The sequence below is a fragment of the Phymastichus coffea genome, unplaced genomic scaffold (assembly GCF_024137745.1).
Source record: "Phymastichus coffea isolate CEN01 unplaced genomic scaffold, Cenicafe_Pcof_1.1 PCOF00164, whole genome shotgun sequence".
Lineage (NCBI taxonomy): Eukaryota > Metazoa > Arthropoda > Insecta > Hymenoptera > Eulophidae > Phymastichus > Phymastichus coffea.
In genome coordinates, this window is record NW_026706975.1 from 64,102 (window position 1) to 90,455 (window position 26,354).

The 26,354-nt window shown below is 41.7% G+C and overlaps 5 protein-coding genes and 1 long non-coding RNA gene across 10 annotated transcripts in view; 3 read left to right on the forward strand and 3 right to left on the reverse strand.

Moving 5' to 3' along the window:
- Positions 1-6: 6 nt before the first annotated feature.
- Positions 7-3,274, forward strand: LOC131673006 (actin-related protein 5). Its single transcript, XM_058950632.1, has 8 exons — positions 7-66; positions 288-485; positions 569-883; positions 1,244-1,524; positions 1,614-1,832; positions 1,900-2,201; positions 2,267-2,447; positions 2,530-3,274. Exons 2-8 carry the CDS (start codon positions 377-379, stop codon positions 3,154-3,156), a joined length of 2,034 nt encoding a protein of 677 aa, XP_058806615.1. The 5' UTR covers positions 7-66; positions 288-376; the 3' UTR covers positions 3,157-3,274.
- Positions 3,275-5,338: 2,064 nt separating this feature from the next.
- LOC131672981 (zinc finger protein 514-like) lies at positions 5,339-10,712 on the reverse strand. Its single transcript, XM_058950592.1, is given in 2 exon segments — positions 5,339-5,958; positions 9,125-10,712. Coding segments are annotated over 2 exon segments (1,632 nt in total). The 5' UTR covers positions 10,578-10,712; the 3' UTR covers positions 5,339-5,779.
- A 727-nt stretch (positions 10,713-11,439) lies between these two features.
- LOC131672974 (uncharacterized) lies at positions 11,440-13,286 on the reverse strand. The gene is made up of 3 exons (XR_009302673.1): positions 13,064-13,286; positions 12,696-12,979; positions 11,440-12,586 (listed from the first exon to the last, which is right to left on the reverse strand). It is a non-coding gene; the product is annotated as an uncharacterized LOC131672974 (long non-coding RNA).
- Positions 13,287-13,417: 131 nt separating this feature from the next.
- Positions 13,418-17,053, forward strand: LOC131672973 (zinc finger protein 346-like). 4 transcript variants are annotated; one of them, XM_058950572.1, is made up of 8 exons: positions 13,418-13,769; positions 14,393-14,510; positions 14,593-14,721; positions 14,942-15,152; positions 15,329-15,467; positions 15,558-15,587; positions 16,363-16,508; positions 16,706-17,053. In XM_058950572.1, exons 3-8 carry the CDS (start codon positions 14,708-14,710, stop codon positions 16,898-16,900), a joined length of 735 nt encoding a protein of 244 aa, XP_058806555.1. In that variant the 5' UTR covers positions 13,418-13,769; positions 14,393-14,510; positions 14,593-14,707; the 3' UTR covers positions 16,901-17,053. The 4 variants fall into 4 exon arrangements, with proteins under 4 accessions (XP_058806555.1, XP_058806554.1, XP_058806556.1 ...); XM_058950571.1 differs by having other exon boundaries at positions 13,421-13,769; positions 14,581-14,721; XM_058950573.1 differs by having other exon boundaries at positions 13,422-13,769; positions 14,581-14,721; positions 16,363-16,540; positions 16,706-16,834.
- A 64-nt stretch (positions 17,054-17,117) lies between these two features.
- Positions 17,118-21,373, reverse strand: LOC131672971 (dynein regulatory complex protein 1). Its single transcript, XM_058950570.1, has 10 exons — positions 21,194-21,373; positions 20,990-21,098; positions 20,571-20,921; positions 20,088-20,485; positions 19,810-20,026; positions 18,441-18,570; positions 18,142-18,356; positions 17,773-18,064; positions 17,303-17,706; positions 17,118-17,229 (listed from the first exon to the last, which is right to left on the reverse strand). Exons 1-10 carry the CDS (start codon positions 21,316-21,318, stop codon positions 17,185-17,187), a joined length of 2,286 nt encoding a protein of 761 aa, XP_058806553.1. The 5' UTR covers positions 21,319-21,373; the 3' UTR covers positions 17,118-17,184.
- A 2,237-nt stretch (positions 21,374-23,610) lies between these two features.
- LOC131673017 (protein split ends) overlaps positions 23,611-26,354 on the forward strand; it is a 43,563-nt gene continuing 40,819 nt past the window's right edge. For both annotated transcript variants that reach the window (XM_058950645.1, XM_058950647.1), the window contains exon 1: positions 23,611-24,946. In XM_058950645.1, coding sequence (XP_058806628.1) covers positions 24,864-24,946 — 83 coding nt within the window. In that variant the 5' untranslated portion in view covers positions 23,611-24,863. The remainder of the gene's footprint in view (positions 24,947-26,354) is intronic.

The window sequence follows — 26,354 nt, forward strand, 5'->3', positions numbered from 1 at the left end:
TTTATTGGTCTTCGTCGGTCAAAAGTCCAGCATACAGGATCATCTGCCGTCTTGTGCGATATTAAAGTAAAAATTAGTTTTACTACTATAGAACGACAATTATAGAATAATTAGAATAACTAGAAAGCTTACTCCATGTAATAATTGCAAACAAAGCTTTTGTAGTACATCGTGTACTAATATAACAATACTGACATTGAGAATAAAAAATACATCAACACGTCCAGAGATGTCACTTACTTTGTTAACTCTGAATTGACTGAACTCACCCGATAATTCGATTTTAGATTTGGCGTCAGAGTCAATATTTTCTTACCTTCCTCGACCGACAATCTCAATTGAAATGACAATGATGCGTTAATACACCAGAGCTCATATGATTATGGAGATTTTAGAATTAAAAGACGTCAAAGCTGTTCCAGATATTGTTCATCTGTACCCCGACAACGTGAAAAATGAGTCACTTCCACTTGTCATTGACAACGGTGAATATATAACCCCTAAATAAATGAAAACAACACTATCTTGCAAAATTTAATTCATAAATACAATAACTCTGTATTTTTAGGTTCCTATAATTGCAGAGTGGGTTGGGCAACTACAAAAGAGCCACAACTTATATTCAAGAATCTAATTGCAAAGCCTCGAAAAGAAAGAGGCAAAAAAGATGGTGATATCCTTGTTGGAAACGATATTGTCAATATTGAAGCAGTCAGATTTCAATTGAAAACACAATTCGATAAAAATGTTGTAACTCATTTTGAAGCTCAAGAACAAATATTCGACTATACGTTCACTCACATGGGTATCGATACTGAAGGATCTGTCAATCATCCTATCATATTGACTGAAACATTCTTAAATCCTAACTACTCTAGAAATTGTAAGTACAATGAAATATTTTAAAGATTTTATTACATTAAAACTTCATTCATAGATATAAAATTATTAATTTGTCAACTTAAGTGATATCACAGATATAAATATTTATAAATAATAACATGATCTATGTCGAAGCCAATGACAAGTATCAAACATAATTGCTTATTGATTTCCTTAGCTTGTGAATAAAGCCTGAGAAAGTTAGTATGGCCATTAAATAAAAAATAAACAAAAATAATGAAATAGCTATCGTTGTTTTGCCTATTCAATTGACCAGTGAACAATAAAAACCAACGTGGTTTTTCTATGATATAGCAAATGATTCACAACTAAACAAATATATCAATGTTACTGTTTTTAGTGATGACAGAATTACTGTTTGAATGTTACAATGTTCCTTCAATCGCATATGGAGTTGACTGTTTATTTTCTTATCTACACAACAACTGTCCTTCAGATGGATTAATTGTGAGTATAGGATATCAAGCAACACTCATTATTCCTGTACTTGGTGGAAGGGCAGATACATCAAATTCCAGGAGAATAAATTTGGGTGGCTATCATATGACATCCTATATGCACAGGCTATTGCAATTGAAGTATCCTGCCCATGTTAATGCCATTACTCCAAGTCGATCCGAGGTACCTACTGTTTTAATAATTCTCATTTAGAGCCAAATTGTACACCAACAAAATCAAAATACTCACATTCATTGGCGTTGACTTTATAGGAGCTCATTCATGATCATTCAATGGTAGCACTGCAGTATCAGAAGGAAATCCTAATGTGGGCTGATGCAGAGTATTACGATAGTAACGTACTTAGAGTGCAACTACCGTATGTCGCTCCAGCAACTACACCGGGTCTTACATTAGAACAACAAAAGGAAAGGAAACGCGAGCTTGCTAGGCGGTTAATGGAAATTAATGCAAGGAAACGAGAAGAAAGAGTAAGCCAAAAACAGCCATTTCGATATCTGTTAAAGCGCCTCTCAATTGAAATTATTCTGTTTCTAGTTAGCAGAAGACGAAGAACAATTAAATCAATTGTTAGCTGTTCAAGACTTACTGGATGAAGGAGAAACAGAAGAATTTGAAGAAGCTCTGAAAACTTATTCGCTTACAAGCGAAGCCGATTTGATAAAGACAATCGATCATTTACAAGCCAAAGTAGAAAGAACTCGACAGAAGATTGTAGCCGCTAATTCTCAAGAGGAAACTCTGGTGACGGAAGAGCAGAAGCCAAAAGTAAAACCAAATTTACAACCAAAAGACCATCAAGATTTTGGTGAATGGATAGCCGGTGTGAGAAGGAAAAGGTATAAGTTATGGACGAGGTGGCTGCAGCTTGATTTGCAAAAACTCAATGTAATTATTATTACAGGCAGGAAATTATAGAGAAAAGAACAGCAAAACGACAACGTCGTCAAGATATGGCCAAACGAAGAACCGCAGCTGCTCAAGAAAGAATGAGAATAATTAGCCAGCTTGCTAGGAAAGACAAAAGAGACGACGATTTTGGCATGAGAGACGAAGACTGGGATGTTTACAAAGCGATTAATAAGGTAATTGCTAACGTTCCGGCGTCACGCAGAATCGTAGCAGCAAATGTTTGATTGTACGAATACTCATTGTTTTTATCCGTAGGAAGGCGGTGATTCCGATTCAGAATTAGAACAAGAAAAATTAATGGAGCTAGAGAACGTGTTGAGACACCACGATCCCGAGTTCGAGAATGCAAGCAGTGGTCACGTACAGATGGTACCTGGAGAAACGCATCAGTTACATGTGGGCGTTGAACGATTAAGGGTGCCTGAAATTCTATTTCAACCAGCAATGATTGGTTTGTCGGAGTCCGGACTAGTCGAAACCATCGAGTTTGTGCTGAGGGGTTACACGCCCGAGGAGCAAAATCGTTTGGTCAGTAATGTATTTCTGACAGGAGGATCGGCCGCCTTTCCCGGACTGTTGCAGCGGTTGCAACGAGATCTTCGAGAGATAAGGCCTTTTCAATCGGAATTCCGAGTGAGCGTAGCAAAGAATGTCAGCTTAGATGCTTGGTATGGAGCTAAGGACTTCGGGCTGAACAGTGATTTGTCCGAGTACTTGCTGAGCCGCGACGATTATGAGGAGAAAGGGCCCGAATGTTTGAAATCGCACTCGGCGAGCAATTCATATCTGTCGTCGCCCGATCCGCTACCATCGCAACAAGTAGCAGCTTTGTCCGAGCAGATCACGGCGGAAGATGCAACGAACGAGATCGACGTCGAATGAAGACTACCAAATGTGAATTAGGCGAGCTTGGACACATTACATGTACATATATATATATCACTTATTCACTTCGAGGTTTTCATCAATAAGAATAAAAAACAAGGCTTCTGTTTTGTCTATGGATATATCTACTTTATTACACAAGTGTATTTCAATTTGTCGTTTTATGGCGATACGAGCAAACTACATTGTAGTTTGCTGGCCAATTACAATGTACATATGCCTTAGTTGCGCACTCGATGATCCAGAGACAGTAATATGCGCCTAATTCAAGGTGTTCACTTCGATTCTCGGAGAATAAGGAGGCCCATTTGTCGATAGGGGAACGCTCGTATTTAACTTTATTTGAATGGCCTTAAAAAAATGTGAAAGTGATCCCTCACGATAGCGAAAAGTCTGACTACAGCGACCTCATCATAGCTCACCGACTTAGCTCCACGTCTTAATCTAACATCACAATATAATATACTGAAAATATCATTGGGGCCTTTGTCGTCGACCCTGTACAATCTAACATCACCGATCCCGTGCAGTCTTCTAATCGTTGACAGAGATTGAGGAACAGGCTGTATTCAGCTTTTACATTCGTAAATCATACGGCAAGGAGGGATCGAACTCGCAGCCTCGCTCCTTGTGGCTTTCAAAGTGATTATTTAAACTTGGTCAACCTCGCGTACATTCTTCGGTAAAAATAACTTATCAATGCTCGCACGATTCTTTCAGTCATTTGTTTATAATTTTGTTTTCTCGTATGCTAGAGTGAGCTTCACACTTGGTTGGGAATTCGATCCTACGAACAAATCTATTCCGCCTGTTCGCTCGCTCCCTCCCTCCACCCTCACTCACTCATCTCACTGACTCGCGTACTTCTTATGCGGGCCGCTAACTTATCGCTTCACAGCAGTCGTTCGTACACGCATACGGTGCAATAAACTTTTCGGCTCTAAAAATAAAAATATTGTCAGAAATAATTGACGTCGACATAACTTCTCGTAGCTAGAAACATTGATGAGCGTGAACGACTGCGATATTGCAACTAAAGTAGGAAAAAATAAAGGCTAAATCTAAAATGGTGAGAAAAAAATTTATTAGGTCAAAGATTTAGACTAGGTAGTTAGACGATACGTAATATCAAGCCAACCATACGAAGCACGCAACGCAAACACACATATATGCACGCACGCACGCCCACTTAAACAGCAGTTATAATCTTTATCAAAAGAATATAATTTTTGCAAGCAACAGATGTAGACGTAAAAGTAACATAAAAAAGAGAGGAAGCTGCAAAGTTAAGAAAGGAATCGCAATGGACACACATAGCATTTCGTCGCAAAAATCTTCCTAGCTGATACCGAGGAGGCGAGCTTAAAAGAATTACCATCGCTATTTAACGCATTGGCTTAATAGGAAAACGAATCTTACAATTTATAAATAATATTCTTTACATATATCACAGTGTGAGGTCGCTGCAGGCCAACCATGCGCTAATTAACCATTAAAAGTCATCATTTTTTTCTCCTGCTTCCACAATTTCTCCTCTCGCGTACATATCGACGCAGAACACACTTTGTTTGCTTTTGCTCTGTAGACGTGCATACTTATTTTTCCTCGATACGCGCAGAGTATATTATCTTTTACATCTTTTCGACTTTACAAAGCTTTTCCTAATCTTTTCTTTCAATTTTTTCTCTTTCTGTTTGGTCGCAAAATTGAGGTAGTGTACAATTTCAAGAGCGACAACATTTTAGTTTTGCCGTTATTCTGTTTATACTCTGCGCTCGAGACAATATAACATACTAAAAGTGAGGGTCTACTTTTGCTAATCGTTCAAGCGTAATAATCTATTCAAAGGGTATTCAGCATTAGTATAGTTTTCATCGTAGTTACTCATAGTAACCATAATAATTGCAAACATAATAATAATCAAATTAATAATAGTAATAATAATAGTAATAATAATAATAATAATAATTAATAATAATAAACTAAAGTTGATGAAATTGTCGCGAGAGTTATTCATCAATGAATAAGCTCTGTTATCTGAACTGATTAGTAGTACAGCGGCGGTTAATATTATATTCCTTCTTCGTACAATAATGTATTTATATATTTATATTATATATATATATATATATATATATATATATATATATATATATATATATATATGTATATATATCCTTATGCGGATGGGTAGTGGGTAAGTGACAGAGCTATGTACAGTACACATTTGCCTTAATTGTACCATTGTCATACGGAATATGTATCTATGATGCATCGTACAGTATGATAATTTTACGCATTATTGTTTACACATAAAATAGCCTATATAACACGTATATACGCAATAGCTAGTGAAAACGCAGTACACACTCTGCTGTAACTAGCTTCGAGGATGTAATGTAGGATATGTCGGTGAAAACTGTGTAGGTATCGCGCGTTCTCGCTGCCCGTGTAGCTTCTTTGTATCTTTGACTGGTTCTTACAACTGTCGTTGTTGGCTTTGAACGTACCGGCCTCCGCGCCCAGATTCTTACACTTGAGATCCGAATCGCCGCCGCTATGCTCGCGTCGTTTGCACTTGAGACTGATTGGTCTATCTATCAACGATCCCGGCACTCGCCTATTCTCCGCGTATGCTCGTTCGTTTGCTTATACTCGTCACGTCAATATCGTCGTTAATATTATTAATATTACTATTATTACCATTGTTACTACTGTTGTTATTATTATTATTATTATTATTTTGTTCAGCTTTACTTTTGTTTACATTACTAGATACTTTTCCTATGAAAAACTCGTCTACAAAAATTTATATAATACGCAGGCCTCTAAGACTTACGGTAGCACGGTAAAACCTCTATAAAAATAAGAACTATCTACTGCTACGGTATACGCATCCGAGAGTGGACCGATTGCGGAAGCACTGGGGGAGGGGGGGGGGGCTCTGCGATTGTTATTTCCGAGCGCTGGCCGAGCCTAGTCGAGCTTTCGCGTTCGTTCGGCTAAATCCAAGTGGAGATCGGTACAAGCGTAGCGATGCTGTGCTATGTGGAGAGAAACCTGCTGCTATAGGAAGTTTAAGGCACTACGTACCAAGGCAAAAGTGCCCGTGTTTGTCTAAATCGAACGCTGTGTAACGAAACTGCGTGCGCTTTTCGCGACATATCAGATTCGCTCCGACCGACCGACGCTCGACAGTTCGTTCGCTTGTCCCTTGCGTCCGCTCCACTCCAACTCGGACGTGCCACTATAATTCGCTGTTGCTGTTTTTCCGCGGCTCGCTGCGAGCCTTGCTCGGCGCTAACAATCAATGCAGCTGCTCTCTTTGAGCGGATGCGCCTTGCAAACGAGACAACTTTTGTACGCTAAAGCAGTGGACCGGTCAATCGACCAACGAGTGCTCTGCGCGCGCGACGTGCACGGATGGCGAGCCAGCGGTTGCAAGATCGACCGAGTCGATACGATCAACGTAACGGCATGGAAAAAGCAGCAAACGGATACAATAGCGAACGCGTACGGAAATACAGGGCACTGGCACAGTGAGTTCGGCAGACACGAGCGCGCGCGACTCGTCCGCAATTCGGCCACTCTCGCCCAATATAACAAATAATAACAAATCTTTTGTGATTTTGCGTAGTTATAAAAATATATGTATATATTTATATGTATATCAGCGTTCCATTTCGGCTCTGTACTTGTTGAATATACGTGTAGGTTTGCGTATGTGATCAGGTGTGAATAAGCCGTGTCAGTTAGTATGCAAGAACGATCAAACTAAAAATTAACGCTCTTCGTCAAGCAGCCCCGCGACTGCCTTGCGCGTTTTTCGTTTCTCTTCGACTCGCAGCACTGCTTCCTCCCTACGTCTCGTCTTATCACCGAGTGTTGCTCGCTACGTTACGTACGCCTGAACAAAGTAAGTACGCCACTACGCATGTACTAAGAGCAAAGTCTTCTCTGGCTACGACTCGAAGACAAATGAAATTTAGCTCGCGAGGAGAAACGTCTGGACGCGATCCAATAGATCTACGTGTAATGTTACGCTATCATATCAATTAGTTACTTTATTCATATCGTATGTATACTTATGGTTCACAGCGCTCTATCCAGCAAACGAATGCGCCTACGCGAAAAGAAGCCAAATTCAATGCTCGAATACTAATGTCAAAGTATCAGCAGAAATACAGCCGCCAGGTTAACAAAGTCAAAGCGTATCCGTTCGAATCTTAGTGCATTTTACGCATTAGCGAAATGTACGAACAGTGGACATATCGCTTTTTATGCCAGATTTCATCGTTAGACGATTTTCCGTCTGACACTGTCCAGCCTAGCGTAATTATCTCCCTTTTCGTGCTGTATCGTTTCGTAGCGCATGCCCAACGCGTTTGGCGCTAACAGATCTACCGATCATATCTAGACCGAGGACCAGGAGTAAATAGCTTCGTTGGATTTGTCAATTATTCGGAAATTGTTTGAAATTCGTATTCTTCCATGTCTGCCGCATTCAAGTTTGCAAACGTACTCCATTCACCGTCTTCAAAAACAACCTCACCCGAGGCCTATTGCTTGACTCGAGCTAAAGTTCAAAACCGAATGCTCTCTCTCTTGTGCCAACTTATTGAACGGATAATGCCTACTCGAGGGTTTGCTCGATAAACAAGCCTAGCTTTGATTATCATGACGGCACTCCATTTGATGCTTCGCGTGGAAATTATTTGAAATTTACTTGCTGTGCAAATTGCCGACTAAAAGACCATTCTTTTCCTTTCGATTTCACAAGTGTACCGAAGATTTTACTATCGCGCTATTAATCCGCTAGAAATTATAGCTAATAGCGTGCGCTGATGCGATCGCAAGTGACAGTGCCGAAAATCTATAGTAAACAATCGCGTAGGTACATTGCAACTCATCCGATTTTATCGTTACTTCAATATTTATTCATTTTCTTTTGTTTTTATTTTTTACTTTTTATTTCACTTGTTCATTTTTTGTTTTTTTTTGTTTTGCTTCTTGTATTTTTTCTTCTTTGCTATCGATTATCATATCGAAATAGTTAAACCAATATTCAAACTCTTATAGACAATAATTACTATCTATATCACAGATCCAAGTGACTAAAACTCCTTTAAAAATATAATATAAATATACGTGATGCCTGCAATATACGTGTATGCGTGTGTAATTAGTCTCGTTCTGAATGAAAAGAATGTAATGCTTTCACGACAATCGAAATGTGCAAAGACTTGACCGAATATTACTGACTCAATATCTATTCTTTTACCATGGCGTTCTCAACAATTTTCATTTTTTTCTGCCTTTAATCGGGAAACGTCTAATCTCTACATGGAATATTCAAAAGTTTTCGATTTTCTCAAGATTTAATTGTTCACAACCCTTATCTTTAATACCTAAGTCTTGACTTCTCGATAAAGAAGGATTGAAATTCAAACGAACGTTTTAGATAATTCAACAAAAACCAACGTCACAATATAAATATAAATATATGTATATATCTCTATATATACATACACACACGCAAGCAAGTACATATAAATATGAATGAGAATAACAAACTTTTGAAACGTATGAAAAGGGCGGTAAGCGAAGCTACTTAAAGACAAATAGAAATAAATAAGAGCTAGATGATCCAGGCGGAGTGCGTTTGGATCAATTTTGATTATTTGAAGAATCTGTTCAGCCAAAGCAGTACGTTAGTTGAATAGTAAGAGAAAGAGAGAGAGAGAAAGAGAGAGAGAGAGAGAGAGAGAGAGAGAGAGAGAAAGAGAGAGAGAAAGAGAGAGAGAGAAGCGATGAGAAACGGAAGGAGATGAGCGCCCGAACGAAGGAGATGCGAGCCAAGCGATGGCCAGCCGAGAGATCGAGAGGGGCAGGTTCATTGAAGCTGAGTAGCGCGATCGATCCGCTGCTCTCGACAGGCAGTTCGGAGTGTCTCACGTGTCATTACGTTGCGCGTAGTCCGCCGAGTAGGGCAGGGCTGCCGGGCTGCCATTGGCGTACTGGGCGTAGAGATAGAGCGCGGGGTGCAGGCTCTGCTGCTGATGGTAGTGGTACTGTGGCTGCTGCTGCGGCTGCGGCGGTGGCGGTGGCGGCGGCGGCGGCGGCGGCTGCTGCTGCTGTTGCTGCTGCTGCTGCTGCTGCTGCTGCTGCTGCTGCTGCTGTTGCTGCTGTTGGCGGTAGGGCGGCGAGGGCGAGTCGCTCGTGCGGAAGCAGCGCGGGGGCGGCGGAGGCGAGCACTAGTTGGTGGTCTGCGGGTGTAGCAGCGGCAGCGGCAGCTGCAGGCTGCTCTGCTTGGCTGCAAGGCTGGCGATCTCGGCGGCAATCACCTGGCCGGGCTTGGCCGTCTGCAGGGCCTCCAAGCTGGACGGGCCCTCGGCGTAGCGTAGGTCGCAGACGGGGCTCTCGAATCCGCCGCCGGGCGTGGCGGCGCCTGAGCTATGCGGCGTGCCGGGCTCATGACTGGCCACCGACGTCTGTTGAGGTTGCTGCTGCGCCGTCTGCTGCGAGGCCTGCTGCGAAAGCTCGCGGTGCACGCGATTCTGGTGGCGAATCAGGTAGCTGTCGCGCACGAACGTACGCCCACAGATGTTGCATTCGAAGGTGGTGCTGGCCGTATGGGTGCGTATGTGGATGGCGAATTGACTCTTGGAGGTAAAGGTGAGCGAGCAGCGCTCGCAAACCAGCGGCTTCTCGGCCACGTGGGACCAACGGTGTGCCGTGACGTAGCTCTTGACAGCGAAGCGCTTCTGGCAGATGTCACAAGAGTAAGGCCGCTCGCCGGTGTGCACGCGCTTGTGGGTGTTGAGGCTGCTCTTCTGTGTGAAGCGCTTGAGGCAGAGCTCGCACTGGAAGGGCCGCTCGCCCGTGTGGGTGCGCATATGCACCTCCAGGTAGGGCTTGCGGCAAAAGCTCGCCTCGCAGACGGTGCAGTGGTAGGGTTTGTTGCCTGAGTGCAGCTTCATGTGCACGTAATAGGACGAGGCTGAGGACAGCACCTTGCCGCAGACCTTGCACGGCTGCGGCTTCGACCGGCTGGCCTCCTTGCCCGGCTGCGACCCAGTCGACTGCCTGTCGTCCGACTGCTGCTGTAACTCTTCCTCGTGATGCATCATCGGGCTGTGCTCATCCTGGCTCAGCTCTTGTTGACCCAGGTGCTCCTCCTGTGACTGCTGATGCTGGTGCTCCTGCAGCTGCTGCTGGTGGTGCTCCTGTATTTGCTGCTGCTGGTGCTGGTGTACCACCAAGCCCTGCTGCGCTTGCAGGTGGCCTTCCTGCTGGGACAGTTCCTCTCTGTCGTCCGACAGGTTGACCATGGAGTTGGAGCCATCAGATCTGCTGGATGCCACCGAATAGAAACCCATGGGCTCGCTCTTGATCTGTTGTTCGAACATGGATGTCATTATCAGGTCAGGCTGCTGTGAATGGCTCAGTGTTGGCTGCAAGGGCTGCTGTGGCTGATGCAGCGGCTGACTGGCTTGCTGGTGTGGGAGCAGAGTCAGGTTGCGTTTGACAAACTGCTCATATCCTGCGTACCAATCCACCTGGGTTGCGATTGCAAAATAGTGTCAGTAACTTGATAGCAGAAACAATAAAAGTGCAGAAGTGCAGAAGTGCAGAAGCGCAGAAAAGCAAGGACGCGAGAGAGCTTTCACCGAGCACTGTATTGGACGTAGCAGCGCGCGCGAAAAGCGCGCCAAGCGCGAGCCGTCAGATTAGAGCTGCGACCGCCAGTGCTGCATCGCTTAGCAACATTTATTTTTGACAACTGACTGACAGAGTCTAGCTGGCCGATCAGCTGATTGCATAACTTTTCCGTGGTAGCGCGAAAATCGGCAGACGAACGGACAGACGGACGGCGGAAGAATATGCTCGACGTCGAGCAGCGAGCATCGGTGGAAAGCTTTCCGGACAGCCGGGCTCCGTCTTCCTCCCTCTCGCTCTCCTTTATTTTCTTTGGCTGGCTAGCTGACGACGACCAGCTCGGCAGAGCGAGCGACAGAGGCAGACGGAGGGAGAGAGATAAACGGACAGAGAAAGAGACCGAGAGAGTTAGGAGGAGCTGAGGTCGAGAGCAAGGTGGAGACCTTGGCGGGCTTGGCGGGCTTGGCGGGCTGGGGCTAAGGTTACCGTGACCGCAGGCTCTAGGGCAGGATGGAGCTGCACTAACCTTTGCTAATGTAGTGGTCCAGGCTCGCGGTGAAAAAAGTGCCTCATATGGAGAGCACGCCGACTTGTCGCTGGCTTCGACACTGGCTCGAACGGGCTGAGGCCGGGCTGCCCTTGGGCTCAAGCTCCTCCCAAGACGGTCATTCCCAAGGCCCAAAAATTCGCCGTTCTCAGCCTCTGTTGACTGTGTTTTTCTCAAAGGCAAAATATAAGATGGCTGCTGCTATATCTGTCTCTCAGTGTCGCGATGATCGCTGCTCGCTCGCGCCGCCACAGGGCACAGAGCCAGACGGCAGACACTCAGACAGAGAGAACATTTACCGACACCAACACCTCTGTCGGCACTCGCGGCTTGCTCGAGCAGCTCAAGAGTCGAGCTTGTCGAGTTGTCGAGGCCAGCCACCGCGGCAGTACAAGCGACTGCGACTCGTCCTCTGTTGCGCAGCTGCGCCAACTGCGGCACGTTTTCTGCCAGAGCAGTGAGCGCGCGACTTCAAATGTCAAACTCGAAAATCACATGATGTACGCACACTATAAAGTTAACTACTTTCTGAATCTTAATTCTGCAATATTATTTACGTTTATATCGGACATTTTTTATAGATCAATGCCTTGATGTACATTTGTACATATGTTAGTGTAGACGCATGGGAAGGCGGGAAAAATGGCTCTAGCATTTTTCGATGAAGTTAGAGATTATATCAAATCAAGCATTTTTACACTACTCGCTGAGCTATGGGACCTTATATTCTTTCGTTTCCAAAGAACTTTTATACAGATCGAGGGCAATTTCACCGTGGAGGTTCATTGATATTTTAAAGGGTAAATACTGCTAGCTAACTAAAAATCATTAAAGCAAACAATTTTAACAAATGTGATAAGCAAACAGAGCTGCGTGCGATGAAGCGCCGTTATCAATTACGCCCCACGTATATTACGTAAACAATCTTTCTTTGCGTCGCGCGTGATATATAAAATTCATTGCTTATATCTATTCATTGCCGGCTCCGGAAGGAATTCTGTTTTTGATCCAATGTCTTACAATATTTGTTCAAGCGCATACCACCCGAATGGTCGAACCGATTTGTATGAAAGTTATCTTATTTGAAAGGGTGTGCGTTCGATTCACAGTTGGTTCTATTTCGTCTGTATGTTAAGAAAAATTCTTTGTTTGTTCAAGACGTTGTTATACGCTTGTATAGAGCTATACAATTTATTAGATGACTCTCCTTCCACGATTTGCCTAGAAGATTTCGATGAGACTAATTCTTTCCTGAGCGTTATCTCGTAAAGAAAACAATTAAAAAATCAACGATATTTTAGATACGAAAGAGATTATTTGCTTCACTCACCGTAATTTATGACACAACTATTCAAGTCAAATTTTATGGAAATAAAGTTAATTGTTCTTGATATTTAATGAACCATTCTAACAGATATCACTTGCAAAAATTCCAAAACCCTAAAAAAGATATAGATGAATTTTGTTTCGTCATTTGTTGGTTCTTATCCTGTATATGCAAGGTGTATTGAGAATGGTGAAAAACAACAATCCGAGTCAATTAAGCCTCGTCAGAGCATAACAAACGTTTATTTTTTTGTCGGTTCCAAATAGTCAGACAACCCCTCTTCAGAGCTGTAATTTATTGAAATAATAATTCATAATTTTGATAAGGCGAGGAACCAAAAAGCTTCATAATCTTGACGAAGTAGTTCTTACCGAATGCAAGAGCTGTGCAGAATACAAAGTCGAGATTTCGCCGTCATCGTGTAATAGAGTTTCCTCTATGTTTATAACTTCACTATTGGTGTTGGGTGCACTTTGTTACAGCCCATTCACTTGACAATCCTTGCAATTTTCCTTCGGAAACCTTGAATCGATATTATAACAAACGACGAAATAAATGAATGAATTACGTGCGACCGTTACGATCTCAAAAGAATGTTTGTTTTGTCAAGAGAATATACGAAGTATAAATATTATCTAGGAGAGAGGGCGCGCGCGATTGAGCGTATAGGTCGAGAGAGATAGTAATGAGAGATTAAGGGGCACGGACGAATGAAATTAGCCGTTAGGCAGATTTTGGTTGATCGTTGGTCGAGCCATACGTCACGCGTGCCCGCTCCGAGTTGCGGAAATTTTCCTTCGCGTCCCAAGCGCGTTCGGGTCGGGAATGCGTGTGCTTATGCGTGATCCAATCGTCTAGATTAGTCTTGAAACAGTCGAATAATACCAATTCCAAAGAGATAATTAAGAGTGCTGCGCCATAGACGGCAAAACTCACCGAGTAACCTGCTGAATCTCAAAGCTGTGATCATCCACTGGGATCGTCGTGCTTACGAAGTTGAACAGGAGCGCGAATCCAGGCGAGGTTTACTCCAGATAGGGAGGGTTACGTTTCATTATTGCGAGCTCGCGAACGCACGTAAGTTTTTCTAATATTATTGCAGTTGTGAAACTACTTCGTAAAATTTTCGACTCTCCCCTACACTATCTTTCTCGTTCGCTCTTTATATATATTATTGCACAGTATTAGCTTGGATATGAATCTATTAAAATTTTTGGTGAGCGAAGCTGTTATGCACCGGCAAAGACTTTAACACTATATACTATTCCAAAAAAAACATTTAAAGGCTCGTTATTGTTCTAACTAAAGTTCATCTATTTACAAACCTTTGCTTAGTATATACTGTTAGATGTTATTCTTAAATATTTTAGTTAAATGTACCAGCAAAATGTTATATACGGATGGAATCGTGAATAACACGTAACCCCTTAAGTACGTTTTTTTCAAAGGTATATACTTTCCTTTAGATTCCTTTCAAATTTTGATGATAATCATTTTTTTCATTGAAAAAAATTGAACATAGATATAACGGTACTTTAAATCAAGATATTCCCCCTTAAAGTTTCCTCTTCTAATAAGCATTGCAGATGGGCCAGCTAATTAATTATCGCGGTACATTATGTTTGATTGTAAACTTAATTTTTTTAGTATTTTTTTTAAACTAATACATTTAAATAATAATTTCAAAGGTAATATGTTAGTTTCACAGATTTGTTTAAACATCAAACTCCAATATCTCGAAATCTGTATACCATTCAACACACCGCTTGTGCAAGCTCAGTATACGAATTGACAATATCTATAAATATATACCATACTGTAAGTTTCACTGTAATATTATAGAATAGAATAAATATATATACAGAATATATATACATATATTATATAGCCGTGGCGCTAGTCAGCGTTTGACACTCGCAGGAAGGAGATTGTTGTAATCCCGCAGTTGATGCTTGAGTCAATGTCTAATGTCGGCGTCGGTACTTCTCGTATTATCTACCTCGTGAACCAGCAGAATGTTCAGAAACATGTAAGTCATTACACAAGATTTAATTCCTTTACAAGTTTTTTTTGCAATAAAATTTGTCATGTTTTATTGTAATAGGTATATTCATTCATAAAGTTCAGTTTATTGCATAAAAAATAACAGATGTTTCTCATTTTACTTCAAGTTTATCATTAATTTAATTTACAATTCAGTACTTTTTGTTTTGATGTTTACTATACGTTATCAAATCTGTTGTATGTAGGCAATACCAACAATCAACAAACATGAACATGTCAGCACTAAGGGCAATGAGCCAGTCACAAATAGATCCTGTTTCCAAAGCTGTTGTTGATAATATTATGGGAAAAATTCCAACTAAAAAACCACAAGTTCGATGTCATGACTGCGGTCTTGACTTCACAAGTCAGATTGTTCTTGATGCTCACCTTCAGGGATCTCGCCATGCTAAACAGGTTAGACCTAGCATAAACATTCTTTTCATTGCTCATTATTTATAGTGAACAATCTATTAAAAAGATTGATACAGTGAGTCATTTTTTTGCTTTTATATTCTTTCTTAATGTTATTATTCACACTAAAATGTAACAACAATCTATACATAAAATTCTTTAAAACTTTCTTTTTTCAGCTTCGCTCCAAAAATATCATGGAAACTCTGGAACAGACTAATATTGCTTTTAGTAAAGATGAGGTGACTAATGGATTAAAATGCAACCCTTGCAATGTATTGCTCAACTCAATACAGCAACTTCAGACTCATTTAAATGGTAAAATATATTCTAAAATGACACTTGCATAGATGGTTGAGATTTATTAAAAGTATATATCTATTTTGAGTTTTGATTGTTATATTACAGGTAATCGTCACAAGAAAAAATTAGCCAAAGGTAATAAAAACAAAATGGCAAAAAATCCAATATCTACTAATTATACATGTAGACGTACAGTTTACCTTAATCAGTTGATTGAAAAAAATGCTGTTATGCTTATTTACTGTTTAATACTTTTTACTTTTGCATGCCTTGTTCTGCTTTTGACTTTTATATTTCACTTATATATTTTATAATTTTCTCTCATTTCGTATGCTCTGACCTCCTTTAATGATTGTTTTTGTATTTAGTCAGTCCAAGTGTTTAATGATTTATTACGTTTAGAGCTTAAATGTTGATATTTATTTAAAGTTATATGTTTCATTATTTAATTTATGTTAATGTTGATTACAAGTGCACTTAATGAATGATGTTGTTAGTTTATATGAAAAAGTTTATTGATGTTCACAAGTCGTAAGACAAAAACTGTTGTTTTAAAAATAATTATTTATATTTATTCGTATGCATACATATATTTATATATAAAACTGTAAAATAAAGCAACATATCCTAATGCATATTTTCTATTTGCTGCTTTTATTTTTTATTATTTAGCTTTGCTTGTTTTTATCCATTTTCCATCAACCCTTAATAGCCTGCTCTAATATTCTCTATATAAGTATCTCCTCTCAACACAGATTTGAAAATTTGCTAGCAATTTGAAAAGGAATAAATTTTATAATTAATAATTTGTTTATGGCATAGATGTAGAGTTCAAACTGATTTATTATCACAGATAGCTCGTGGCAATTGTGATAAATAGATAGTATTGATCCCACATTAATGCCTATAGGTGACTGGTGCGGCAAGGAAATTGTTTCAAAAAGTGATGTCATCTTGAGCCGATCAAATTACGCTCCTCAACCAGTGGCAAATAGTAAATTATTAGCTTGTAAACCATGCAACAAGTTTTTCAATTCTCCATCACAGTTGAATGTGGTATGATATTTTGATCCTTTAATACATTAAAGGTAGTGTAATAATGTATATCCTATATAGAATATTTATAGGATAAGCTCCAAAGACTACATAATTTAATAACTTTTATTACTGATGTTTACCTTTTTTACATTTACACAATAATGTAATTATCTTGAGTGCCATTAGTACAAATTTTGATACTTATCATGTTTTAGCATTTGGCATCACAGAAACATTCAGATAAAATCAACCATACCAGTAGTAAAAACACAAAGAAAAAAAGATATTTCCCATATTGGAAGAAAGATCAAACAGTTTATAGTTATACACATAATGCAACTACAGTGCCTGCTACTTCAGGGTTTTCAAACAATTTTGTGTCTGCTGGCTATCAACACTATGGTTATTAGCAGTACAATCAGTTTTTCAGGATTCCATAAGATTAAAAATGACTTTTTGTTGATCAGAATGATATATAAATTACTCCTTACTTAAAATTCTGTATATGTTGAAATTACAGAAATGGTGTAATGAAAATGTGATGTTTTGTCAATATATAAGAAAAGTTATATATCTCATACATTTATTAATTTTGCAAATATTAGATCTACAATATATGTAATACCCGTTGAACAAAAAAATATTTCATGTGATTGTGTGTGAATGATTGTGGAATTGTCCGAGTATCGATTATTTATGTGCCAAACGTTTTGTTGAATGAATTTGTATTGTCTTCTACCTGTATAATTTAAATAAGCATTTTATTTCGGCTTTTCAGCAAGCTAGATACGGAATATAAATCTTATACTTACACTCGTATGAGTTTCCAAAAGCCTTTGTAGCTCCAAATTTTGTTTTTTTAAAGCATTTTTCTCATTCCAAAGATTATGTCTGTTTTTCAACGCTTCATGGTATTTATTTAGCCCTATTAAAACAGCATTCCACAGTTGTTCTTTTTGTACGGTAAAAATGTCTCGGTAATTTGACCAATAATCTTTAACGTCTGTCAGTGACAAGTTTCTTGAAATTGTACATTTGGTCTCCTTTAATCTTTCTTCAAATGATAAAATTTTATTTCCTTTGTCACTATTACATTTAGTTATCATTTCTTTTAAAGCTTTTGTTACGCATGCTGCTTGTATCTCGAGCACGTGACCTTTAGAACACTTGAATCTAGCACATTTACTACTTTCATTTACGGTAATATTGCTGCATTCTGAAAAACAAAATCAATCGCAATTGTCGACAAGCGTTTTGTATCACCGCACGTCTTCTATTTTACCTTCAGTTTTGTCAAAACTGTGTTCGAGTACGTCATCTTCATCGTTAGCCTCTATTTGAATTGCTTTAGCGATGTTCAGCTCATTTTCAACAGATGCGATTAATGTTTTAACATTGACATTACATCCTTCACAATGGTTTGAGCAGCACGACGTTTCGGTGGTATCTGTTAAAGATTCTTCAGGACATTTCAAATTGGCGTCGTCGTGCGCCGAACATTTAGGGCAGTGTGAATAAGGTAAGAAAAAGTCTAATAATATATCAATTTCTTCCGGACTTGAAATCGATAAAGCCTACGAATGCAATGCGACATTGGTGAGGACGTTTTTTGCACATTGATGCGCCATAGGAAAATCTAAGCCACTATTACCTGAAATACATTATCCAATTTGATAATCGTTTTTTCTTCTTCACTACGATGTGATATCAATTCTTGTAATTTACTTTCAACAAAATAGTCTGAAGAATTCGATATTTGCTTTAAAATATTGTTGAGTATTTGCTTTTCGAGCCTCACCTCCGAAAGAGACTTTTTCAATTTTTTGATCGCGTTGTCTTGTGATTTTTCTGCGCCTTGTTGCTTTTCTGCAAATTTATTTGTTAAGTCAAAATTACTTAAAATAAAGCTAATTAATTAGAAAAGAGAATAAAAGCAGTAGGTGCAGTTACGGTTTTTAGCTAAATGCTCCATGGCGATTCGGTATGAAGTTAAATCTTCTTTTCTCGGCCAAGTATGTTTTGGAGGCTCCCATAAAATGCCCAAAATTCGTTCGTGAATCATTTGATCAATCGTGAAAATCTATGTGAAGAAAAAAAAGAAGAAACAAGTAATTTTTAGAAAAAATGATATATATATTTTATATATCATTTTACAAAAACTCAAAACTATTCATCAATTAAATCAATAATATGACCTATTTCCTAGCGTGCTCTTTCAAATAAGTTTACCCCTATTAAAATGAGTTGAATCGTTCCATAAATATTCGCAAACATATAGGAACCTTTTTTTCTTAAGTCAGCAAAAAGGAATTGCTGTTGTTTAAGATATGGCTGTAATATAATTTTGGCTCTTGCTAAAGCTTCAAAAGCTCATGGGTTCAATTTGAATACTTTAACAATCGAGAATAACTTTGTTGATTGCTTGGCACAAAAACTTCCGGAGCTCGAGAGCTCGAGCTTTTGCTTACTATAATTAGTATGAAGATTAAGATAAAATATTTAAACAAATTTATGATTTATAGGCTATATTTTTTCAGAGCATTTCATCGCTTAATTATAATTGATGAAATTTGGAAATTGTACTTTCAACGCTTCTTTTTTGGCTGATTGTAGAAAGGAGAGAGGTTTCATATTCTACTTTAGTTTTTCTATGTATGCACTGGAATTTAGTAAATTACGATACAAGTGCAGGAAAGTAGATTCTTGTCTCGTGTGGCGTTTATGCCCGACCGAAGCGAGAGTGAAGAGAGACACGAGACAAGAAACTCTTTCCCGTACATGTACCGTATCGTATTTTTTGATACGACGTGTGGAAGGTGCGATTTTCAACACACATTTTCTGCCGAGCGTGCGGAAAAGATACACTTTGCGCACAGAGTATCGCAAAAAATACTGTACAACAGTTCGGGCAAATGTTTCTCGTTTCGTCTGCCTTTCCAGTCTCGCTTCGCTCGGGCGTAAACGCCACACGAGACAAAAATCTACTTTCCTACACTTGTATCGTAATGTACTATTCCGCATACCTCTAGGGCGATTCAACCGATTTCAATGGAGGATAGGTTTATTTGAAAAAGTATACTTCCGAGATAGCTTCTTTTCAGTATTCTTGGATTGAAGCATAACTACCAGTAATATAAAAAATGAATTGAAATTGGCATTTTCTTTTGAAATCAATCTTATTGTTGTTGTTGCTTATTTTTGAATGCCATTGCAAATTAGTATAGCAGCAGTCCTCTGAACTTCGAAAGTTCTTTATTGGTATAGGCTACCGTAATACGAGTTTGACTTGAGAAACGAGGAAAAAGGCAAAAAACATCACTTTGTTGATGAGCTGAGCGACGTTGTCATCGTTCATTTGCCAAATATCCAAGTATTGTTTCTCATTGACGCGCGTAAAGTGCATGGACTTTTCTTCGAGCTCCGTTATATTAGTATGAGTTTTAGTAATTTGACTGGATAACTTGTCAATTTCCGATTTGGTGCTCTCTTCCAACTGGCAATAATTCTTTTGCAAAGCGCTAATGATAGCCTGAAGCCTAAAAATCGTTGGGAGTTAGCGAAGGGCGCGCGATCGACGCCCGGTACGTCAATACTCACCTGTTGATCTTCCTCTTCTGTTGGTTTTTTACTATGGAGTTCTCGTCTTCGCGATTCTTCAGTACGGTGTAATTGTAAGCCAGTTTCTCGGCGTTGAGCAAGCACATGGCCTTGGTCCTCTGCACGTGTTGCTGCAACGCCTGGCACTCGCTCTCCAGTTGAATCTTTCGTGCCCGGTACTCCTCGTCGTGCTCGCTCATCGCTTTGTCCATTCGCTGCTCGTACTCCGCGATAATCTCATCCCGCTTGCTATCGCCGGCGAGGTCCTCGTCTTCTTGTTGCCGGTAAAGTGCTTCCCACCTGTCACGGAAGCCGCTGACCAGAGTCTCTCGCTCGCTTTCGAGGCTCTTGACCACGAGCTCGAGCTCTCGGTCGTACAAGTTTTCCATGCTACCCATCTGTGACTCGAAAGCAAATTGCAAAAGGCAAGTGAAGGGAGTTGCTGAGCGGACCTGTAGGCATCCGCGGGAGCCGCCTGCGCACCTGGTTCTCGATTCTCTCGATCAGCAGGCTAATGTCGGTCTTCTGCCGACTCTGATCGTCCATGTACTCGTCATCGGCCCTTCTCAACTGCATTTTCAGCTCCTCGATAACCGCATCCTTCTTGGCCAGCACCTCGTCGCATTTGTCCTTCTGCATGTCCATTTGTGTCTTGATATCCAGGGGATCGTTTGACTGTAGAATCGTAGCCCAACGCTCATTGATGATCTCGTAACGCTGTTGGCATTCTCGCGCACTCTCATCCAGGTGCTTCAGTAGAGTCATGCGGATCTCGCTCGCCGACTTTCGACGCTCCAGCTCTCGCGCATCGTTGGCAATGCGCACGTTTGTAATCTACAAGCTCGACGATCAGTCGGCACACTTGGTCTTTTGACGTTGAGGCTTGTGCAGTCTAAACTCACCACTTCGTTGCCCTCGGTAAGCAGCTTTTCCAAAAGCTCTGCGCTCTCAATGATTTGCTTCTCCGTGAGACTTTGCTCGACGGCGTCTTCTTCTTCGTCGCCATCTAATCTACAATCGTCGATCATCCGGTAAAATGAAATTGCTCGCCAGATACTGCTAATGTTGATGTGACGAGTAACGCTCGATCAAAATTAGTTACATACCTTTTCAACGCCTCGATGCGCTTCTGGATTCGCAGGCGTCGAGCCAATTTTCTTTCATCTGGATCCGAAGATAAAACTGACGGTTCCTCGCTTTCTTCGAAGTCTCTATTAATTTTTTCCGACATTATCACTCCTATATTTTGCCTTAATAGCAAGTTTCATTTAGCAACACTCAACCCGTGTAAGCATTGACATAACAGTCAGACAGAAGTAACCAATGGTAACATCACTTAAAGGAAGTGACTGTAATTTGATTTTTCGTCGTCAGATGTCTCCACGCATTGCAATCTGTAGTGCCAATTATGTGTACACAACGCGACCGTTCAAGTTTTGCGAGGCCAAATATAATTACAATTACAATAATCGCCTAAAATCATATTAATGATTGTAGCAACGAAGATAAAGTGCTATGTGTTTGTTTTTCTCTGCTGTGCATAATACAATAGTCTGTGGGGTCGTTTTTGATGGAACATTAAGCAAGTTGATAATCAAACATTTTTTTGTAATAATTTGCTCGCGGAGCTTATGACGAATTATATTATGCATAATTGAGCAGTTTTCTAAAATCAACACATATGTAGTCTTATTGGTTAGGAAAAGATCGACGAGGCGCGTAAGAGCTTTTAACATGACGACGCTCGTGTATCTGTATGTACGAATGAACTTGTTTTATTTAAATGGCAGTAGGTCAATCGATTCATTTAGCCACGTTGGTAAGATTTGTCATGTGTAATTTTAAGTCACTTGACTGTTCGATTTCCCATCGAATGTATTCGTTACAAAACTATTGAATAAGGTGAGCATTGTTTAAATTGCACATATAAGATTAAAGATTTTATTGACCGTGTGATGCTGAGCAGGTTTTACTTAGCTCATTCGGCCTGTTATCTCCATTTTAATCTCGATCTCTGTTTAATGCAGGCAAGAGAGAGATTGAGAGAATAGCTTTGGATCAAAGAAACGGCGGTTATGAAGCTGTGGCACGGCGGCTGACGAACATGCGCATTTGACTGCTCCTCGTGGCGCTGCCCCTTCCCGTTACCTACTTCTCCTCGCGGCGCTTTTTCGCTCTCTCTCTCTCTCTCTCTCTCTCTCTCTCTCTCTCTCTCGCTCGCTCGACTTTCCCGTTTGCACGCGCGTCTCTCGCTAGCCAGCTGTCTCTTTTTCGCGTCCCCCTTTGTTATTTCCTTTCTTTTTTGCCATAACGTGAGAGCAACGGAGAACGAGAAAGACCTTCTTCACCATTTTCTGTCCTTTTCCTCGTTCTTCTTCTCTCTTTTTCTCGGCCTGGCGAGCGTGCTTTTTATTCTCCGTCTCTTTCGTATACTAATCTTTTTACGTACAATTCCAATTTTCATTGCTTTGCCTATTTCATTCTGATTTCATTGCTTCTCACTGTTCTGCTTCGTTTGTGTATTTTCTTTGCTTATTTTCATCCTTCATAATTGCCATATATTTACGTATTTTACTTTTACCTTCATCCCTTTCTTGTAATTTGAAAAAATATTTCTTAATCGAATCGTACTCATTCCGCGAGTTTATTAATATTTACGAAATAAAAGAGCTCTTTTTTGCTGGCTATAATAAATAATTTTCACGCTGTCATCGTAAAAGTGTACTAGATATATTTTTCAAACAAGAAGTCAAGAACAGCACGTTTAGGCATATGTTGACATTAGTAAATTATCGTCGTAAGTTAGCGGACCGAACAATCACTAATTTCTTTCCATTAGCTACATAACTTGCATTATTTTATATAGAAGCATGGCTTCCATTTTCTCAGTAAAGCATAATACGTCGCAGTATATTACAGCCGAGAGCGAGGAAAGCAGTGCGAGTAGCTTACAAGCAAGCTTCAGGATCGTATGCTCGATCTATTATGCCCTGGTCATGTATTTCACAAGTGTATTGATTCCTTCTTCCGCCCTCAAAACTGTTTTTTATATCGTCGTTTCCAATTTGTGATGCACGTCATGTGCTTTCTTTTTCTATGCTCTGCTGCAGTTAGATCCGATGTAAACGGCAAACTTATTATTCCAGCTTTAAAATTCCAGTTTGAAGAATCGCCAACAACTATTTGGTTTCTTTAAAATATCATGTTCGACTATTCGATTGATTCATCGCTTCGGCTTGGTTTTGTAGAGAAATGAATGACGGCTAATTGTAAAAAGGGAAAATGTTGATACGCCAGGTGCTTGGAGGCTGGGCACCGGAGAGTCGGAGTGTCGGTGTTGCAGACTGCAGAGTGAGAAAGAGCGAGAGAGAGAGCGTGCGTGCTTGAGAGAAGCGGGTTGAGAAGAGGAGGGGCAGAGAGACATTGCTGTGTAGGGTCGTCGGGCGGTTCTCTTCTCAGATCTCGGATGATCCGAGCTACGGCGGCGGTTTTCTCTCGTCCCCCTCCTACAAATCGGACGATGGAGGGGCGGTAAGCGGCGCTGGGGTGGGGCAAGAGTAAGCCAGCGAAACTCGTTTCCCAAGCGCCGAACTCCGCTAACGCTGCCCCCACCAGGCGGCGCGCTGGTTGCTGGGGCTGGCCGGCGGCAATGGCGGCGGCGCGGCAATAGCAGTATTAGCAGTTCGCTACGCTCCCGCCACGGTGACGTCACTTTGAGTAGTGTAGTGCAGTGAGCAGGAGCGAAAGCCAGGCTCCTCCGTCCGCGAAGCACGCTACGTCGCTAACCAAGTGAGTAGCAGCCAGCGAAAACCTCGACTCGACGTGATACAGACGGACAACGCGCCTTTTCTTTCTCTCTTTTCGCTCTCACGACCAACGACTGGCCGACGTGACAAGCAGGCTGAATAAAGCGACGCAACCAAGCGAGCGGCTCCCCTCGAGGTGTGGCAGCCGTGCAGTGCCTGTGCAGTGTGCCAAATTCAGCGGCCGAGCTCCTACAGTGCATGTGTGTGCCCCATGAAAATAATAAAGTGCGTCTATGCAAGTGTTGATTGGTAGTGAGCAGTGGTAAGAGATGTGACCAGGCCTGAGCAGTCGGTGCGGTCACAGTGGTAAGGCGTGGGGAGAGAGCGAGCCAGAGAAGCAGCTAGCGAGAGAGAGAGAGAGAGAGAGAGAAAAGCGTGTCTTTGATCCGAGGTGCAGCGTGCGCGCGTGGCCAAGAGTGTTGTGCCCGAGTGTGTGGCCGCGAGTGTTGCGGTGTTGAGATGTGGGCTGCGTGCCGGGCCGCACTCCTTAAGAAGCGCCGGCTAGGCCTGCCGGTGGGCTCGACCCAACCAGATCAGGCTCGCAGCTGTCCCACGCTTGTGGCAGCATGATGCCAGCGAGTGACCAAGTCAGATAGTACACGCGTACGATGCGGTACCCGGCAACGAGGAAACGGCGGCCGCTCCAGAGCTGCAGCAGCCACTACAATCCACTAGCGTTGCCGTCGCCGCAGCCGCCGCCGCGTTCGTCCTCGTCCTCGTCGTTGCCGGTGCATGGGCCGATCAGTGAGCAGCAGTTGCACTAGTGAGATTATTTGAGTTGTTCGCGAGTGTTGAAAACGAGAGGCTTTTCAGAGCTTCGCAACCAATCACTCGTGTGCCCGTGGCTCTGCAGTGTGCTCGTGTTAGTGCGAACCGATCAACTTCAGGATACGCGAGTGTTGTGTGTCGTTGTACAGTGCCGCCAAACGATAGCACAACATCCGATCCCAAATGAAGAGTTCGGAGCAAAATGGTTAGAGAGACACGTCACCTGTGGGTTGGAAATCTGCCGGAAAACATCCGTGAGGACCGAATACGAGAGCATTTCAAACGGTAAGCATATAACTACTTGGCCTACCGCCTCCCCTCTCCTCTCCCCTCCCGGCCCACCCGCCTTCCTACCCACCGCCCTTGCATCGTCCATTCGTATTTACGCTGAACGACATACGGATTGATAATCATTAACAATTGTACATGGCGATACTCGGAACGCCTGCCTTTACAACTCGAAGTAAACAAACGAACACGCGTTTCTTCAAACTATAGTTACCCGCCAAAAAGACCAGCGACTCGTCTATTGCCATCAGCTATATGTGTTTATATCATGCGCGCAAACGTACACAAACGGCCAGAGGACTTACAATATTATTTCCGTTTTGGTTCGACTTAGTCATATCTACTCACATGAAACACTCGATTTATCAATGCGTCAACGGTCACGACAAACTAAAGACTAGTTGGTACCCGCCGTAGTTATGGAATATGGAATTCTCTGACTGAGACCGAGTTACATCGTCGATTGAACAGCGTGTTCGAGCTTTATGGTTATGCGAGTGCCAGTTGGTATATGAGTACGAGAGAGAGAGAGAGAGAGAGTGAGCGAGAAAGAAAATTGAAGGAGCTACAGCGTCGGTTGGCTCTTACTCCCTCTACAACGCTCTTTCTCTGGCACTGGCCAAGGTAATAATAGCTGAGGACAGCCATTTTGAGAGCTCACGCTGCTTCAAGTTATTGTTCTGCAGTGGCGCTCAAACTGGGGCTCCGGCCAGTCGCACCATTTCCTTGATCGACCAGCTTTCCTCTCTAGCCAGCGTTACTTTTCACGGGCGCAGATATGCACTCAGTGATTCCGAGTCGTGCTATGTGCAGTAATAGTCTGCGCCGTGTGCCCTAGCCTCGCAAAGAGTAGCGCTAAAAATTGCGCGCGGTGCTGTAGAGCGACAAAGACGGCCGATATAGCAAGCGCGTGCGCGCGCAAACGGAGCCGCAGACACATGCGGATAGGAGAAACCAAGCGAATTCCCGGCGCTGTGTTGCCGCTGCCACCGCCACTGCGAGCTATAGTTAAGGAGGCGGCAGAACGAGAGAGAGAAAACTAACGGTGACGTTGGCCAGTGTCGCTCATTCCGGGGCTCCCATTTCCAAAATTGCCACGCAACCACGTCTCCTCGCTCGTTGCTTCGATCGTTCTCTCTTGTTCGCCTTAGTGTTTGTTATATCTGCGCTGCCAGACTTCGTCGGTTTTATTTTTGAGCAGTTACAATCGGCACTGCATGTGCAACGATAAGACAAAACGAACTTTTTTCGAGTCGATTGCGTTGTATCGTTCTAAATAGCTACGACCAATTAATTAATAGCATTGAAACTTTTATGTTTTGAGTAACAGTAACTGGCCATTGGTTCGTGTCAGAAGGGTGGTCGCGAAGCGGACTATGTTTGCGTGTGCTGGGGTGAAAAGTTG